General features: G+C 46.5%; 1 protein-coding gene across 1 annotated transcript in view; it reads left to right on the top strand.

The window, feature by feature from the left end:
• Tmem130 (transmembrane protein 130) overlaps positions 1–3,720 on the top strand; it is a 21,847-nt gene that overhangs the window by 8,320 nt on the left and 9,807 nt on the right. The window contains exon 3 of the mRNA XM_005368049.3: positions 2,693–2,852. Within this exon, the coding sequence (XP_005368106.1) occupies positions 2,693–2,852 (160 nt within the window). The remainder of the gene's footprint in view (positions 1–2,692; positions 2,853–3,720) is intronic.

Genomic DNA, 3,720 nt, shown 5'->3' with positions numbered 1-3,720 from the left:
GAGAGAGAGAGAGAGAGAGAGAGAGAGAGAGAGAACCTCTGGCATTGTTCTTCAGGCTGCATCCACCCTTTTAGACTGAGACAGGATCTCCCATTGGTGAGCTCACCAGTTAGACAGGCTGGCTGGCCATTAAGCCCCAGCACTGGGATTATGTAGTTGGCATTTTCTTTGGGCCGACAACCAGCTCTCAAATTAAGATACTTGTTATTAATTATGAATGTCAGCCTTAGCTTAGGCTTGTCCCACTAGCTCGTTTAACTTTAACCTGTTTCTATTCATCTATGTTTTGCCTCGGGGCTTTTTACCTTTCTTTCATTCTGTATGTCCTACCTTCCTGCTTCCTCCTTGTCTGTCTGTCTGGCCCCTGGCATCTCCCTGGTGGCTTCCTGTCATCTCCTTTTCTTTCTTCCCCAAACCTAAATTCCTCCTCCTCCTTACTCTCCCTGCCTGGAAGTACCGCCTATCCCTTCTCCCTCACTAATGGCTGGTCGGCTTTTTATTAGACCAGTCAGGTGCCTTAGGCAGGCAAGGTAAAACAGCAACACATCTTTACATAGTTAAACAAATACCCTGCAACAGAACTACAAACGCAATCCACCACCATGCCCAGCTGTTTTGACTCATTCTTTCAAAGCAAGCACCTCGCCAACTGAGCCATCTCTGCTGCTCTTAAGCTCTTGGGGCAGAAAAAAAAAAAATCCAGCCTTGATAATTGGCAGTAATCAAACAAAAATGCAAATTATAAACATGAATTGTTTCTTGGTTGTTCATTAAGTAAAAAAAAAAAGAGTCGGAAAATAGGGTCAGCGAGATGGCTCAGCAGGCAAAGGTGCTTGCTGCAAAGCTGAAAGACCTGAGTTCAATCCCCAGGACTTACATGGTAGAAAGAGAAAACCTATTCTTGCAAGTTACCTTTTGACCTTGACATTCATGTCATGGCATGATTGCACGCACAGGCACACACGCACATGCACATACACAATAAATAGATAGATAGATAAACAAATAAATGTAATTACAACAGTTTTTTTTTTAAAGGACTGGACAATTGTCTCAGTGGTTAAGGGCATTTGTTGCTCTTGAAGACTACTGTGATTCAATTTCCGGCCCTGACATGGCAGCTCACAACTGTCTGTAACTCTTGCCCAAGGCGATCCAACAACCTTCTCTGACCTCCTAAAGCACCAGGCACACACACCTAGAGAAACAATTTGGCAGTTAAGAGTCCAGATCCCAGCACCCACTTGGGGCTTATAGTCAAATGAATTTACCTTCAAGAAATCAGCCTTCACCTGAGCAATGCTTGCCGCGCAAGATGACGATAATAGGGAAAACGGGATATAAACAGGGGACATACACAACCCTTAGGGGACTGATTAAAGACACTGAAGTAATTTGTGTGCCTTTTTCAGGAGTTGTGGAAGGGAAGGAATCTTGTTAGAGAGCCCAGGCTGATTTTGAAGTCAAGAAGATCCTCCTGTCTCAGCTTCCTCAGGGCTAGGATTTTAGGCATATGCTATGACACGCAGCTAATGTACATAAGTATTTAAAAGTGTTTTTTTTTACTACATTTATTTATTTAGTGAGGGTGTACATGTATGTGGGCACCTGTGCCATGGTGTCCATGTGGAGGTGAGAGGACAACTTGCAGGAGTTGATTTTCTCTTTCTTCTCTGTGGGACCTGGGGATTGAACTCAGACCGTCAGACTCAATGGTAGGTTGACTCAATGGTTGCCATCTCAATAGTCCCAATTTATGCAATTATTAATCATGACCCTTCAGGTGAGTTTTAATGTCCTGAGTGGAAATGACCATGCTTGTAAAATTATCTAGGAGGTAATGCAAGCACAGAATTTATGTAACCAAGCACATAAACTCTGCTAACGAAAATGCATGCAGTTGTCACAAAGGCCAGAAGAGGGCAGCAGACAGCTCAACACTCCAGCCGCAGACGTCCTGCAAGCCATCCCTTGTGGATGCTGGGATCTGAATTCTGGTCCTTGTGATTGCACCAGCTCTAGTCCTCCGCTATGTTCTTGGTGTTGGGGATGGAACTCAGAGCCTCCTGTGTGTTAGGCAATTGACCGCTTTCTGAGCCACATTCCCAGCCCCTCCCATATCCTTTAAATCCCGCCCCCATGTTTCACAGGGTCTGATACTATATAAACCCCATAGGAGTAGTTGTTACGCTGTATTTCTTAGACAATATTAACAACAGCAAAAATAGTCTATATGTGTTCAGTTCTGATGCAAATTGGTTTGTTTTGAGACGGGGTCTCATGTAGCCCAGGATGACCTCCAACTCACAGAGTAGCCAAGGATGGCTTTGAACTCTTGATCCTCCTGTCCCAGCCTTCCAGGTGCTGGAATTACAAGTGTTGGCATCATGTCCTCCTTCAGCCCATGCCTTTCTTCCTGGTGGGTGGCCTCTTTGCCAGAAAGAGTAGTGTCACTGTGAAAGGGAGGTGGGGGCAGGGACACAGGTTGAGCATTTGGCATGTGCTGTGAGTCGCTGCCAGCAGGGGGTGACTGGGATGTCTCTGCGTTGAGGGATCTATGGGGTCCCCCACACTGCACGTAGTTCTGAAGGTCGGAGGAGGATGAACCAGGGAGTGGTTGCTTTGTTCCTGCCCGAGGTCACGCTCTGGCTCTCCCTGCCTCTGAGACTCACTCTCCTTTTGTCTTTCTCAGAGTCACTTGTGGGAAACCTAGTCATTACCCAAAATTCCTCTGTGTCTTGGCCGAACTCCTACATCACCAAGAAAACCCTCAAAATCTCCTTCCTCCTCCATGACCCGAGCGACTTCTTCAAGTCAGCTTCCTTCTTCTACCGATGGGACTTCGGAGATGGGTATGCATTGCCCCCCCTCCCCCCTTCCAGCGCTCCCTTCCCACCTCTCTCCCTCTCTGCCTCTGTCTCTCCAAGGTCTCACTACAGAACTTTGACTGCCCTGGAGTTCATTATACAGACGAGATATGCCTGCTTCTGCCTCTCCAGGATTGAAGGTGTGGGCCACCATGACCAGCTGTTTACTCTATTAAAAAATAAAATCCCGCCAGGTGGTGGTGTGCACTTTAGACCCAGCACTCAGGAGGCAGAGGCAGGGGCGGAGGCAGAGGCAGGTGGATCTCTGTAAGTTCAAAGAGAGTTCCAGGGCAGCCAGAACTACACAGAAATCTTTCCTCTCTCTGTCTCTCCCTGTGTGTGAAGTTCGAGGACAGCTTGTGGGAGTTAGTTTTCTCTTTCTACCACACGAATTCTGGGGATCAATCAAACTCAGGTCATTAGGATTGGTGGCAAGTACTTTACCCACCGAGCCATCTTATTAATGTCAAATGTGAGCCCACAAGTATTATACAGTAAAAGTACAGCAGACAGACCACTAGGCAAATTCTCTCTATATATAATATTGTAAAGAACCGGGTTTGCAGAGTTGCGGGAACACCTGTCTTTTGTATAAGTCACTGTCAATTCGGTAGAAACCTCGTGGAATCAGGGCGTTTCTCCCTTCTAAGATATCCCGGCAGTGTAAACCTGACTTTTCCTGAAGGGCAACCAGATACTTTCCCCACACCTTGGGCAACCCGATACTTTCCCCACACCTTGAAGCATTGGTGTGAAAGCATCTACTCAGTCAAACCTTTGTTCTCACAGCCAAAATCTACATAAAACTAGGCCCCCACAACTTTATTGACAGTACGCACTGGTAAGAAAGGAA

Source organism: Microtus ochrogaster, unplaced genomic scaffold, assembly GCF_000317375.1.
Source record: "Microtus ochrogaster isolate Prairie Vole_2 unplaced genomic scaffold, MicOch1.0 UNK27, whole genome shotgun sequence".
Classification (NCBI taxonomy): domain Eukaryota; kingdom Metazoa; phylum Chordata; class Mammalia; order Rodentia; family Cricetidae; genus Microtus; species Microtus ochrogaster.
This window is presented reverse-complemented; position numbering and strand designations above follow the sequence as displayed.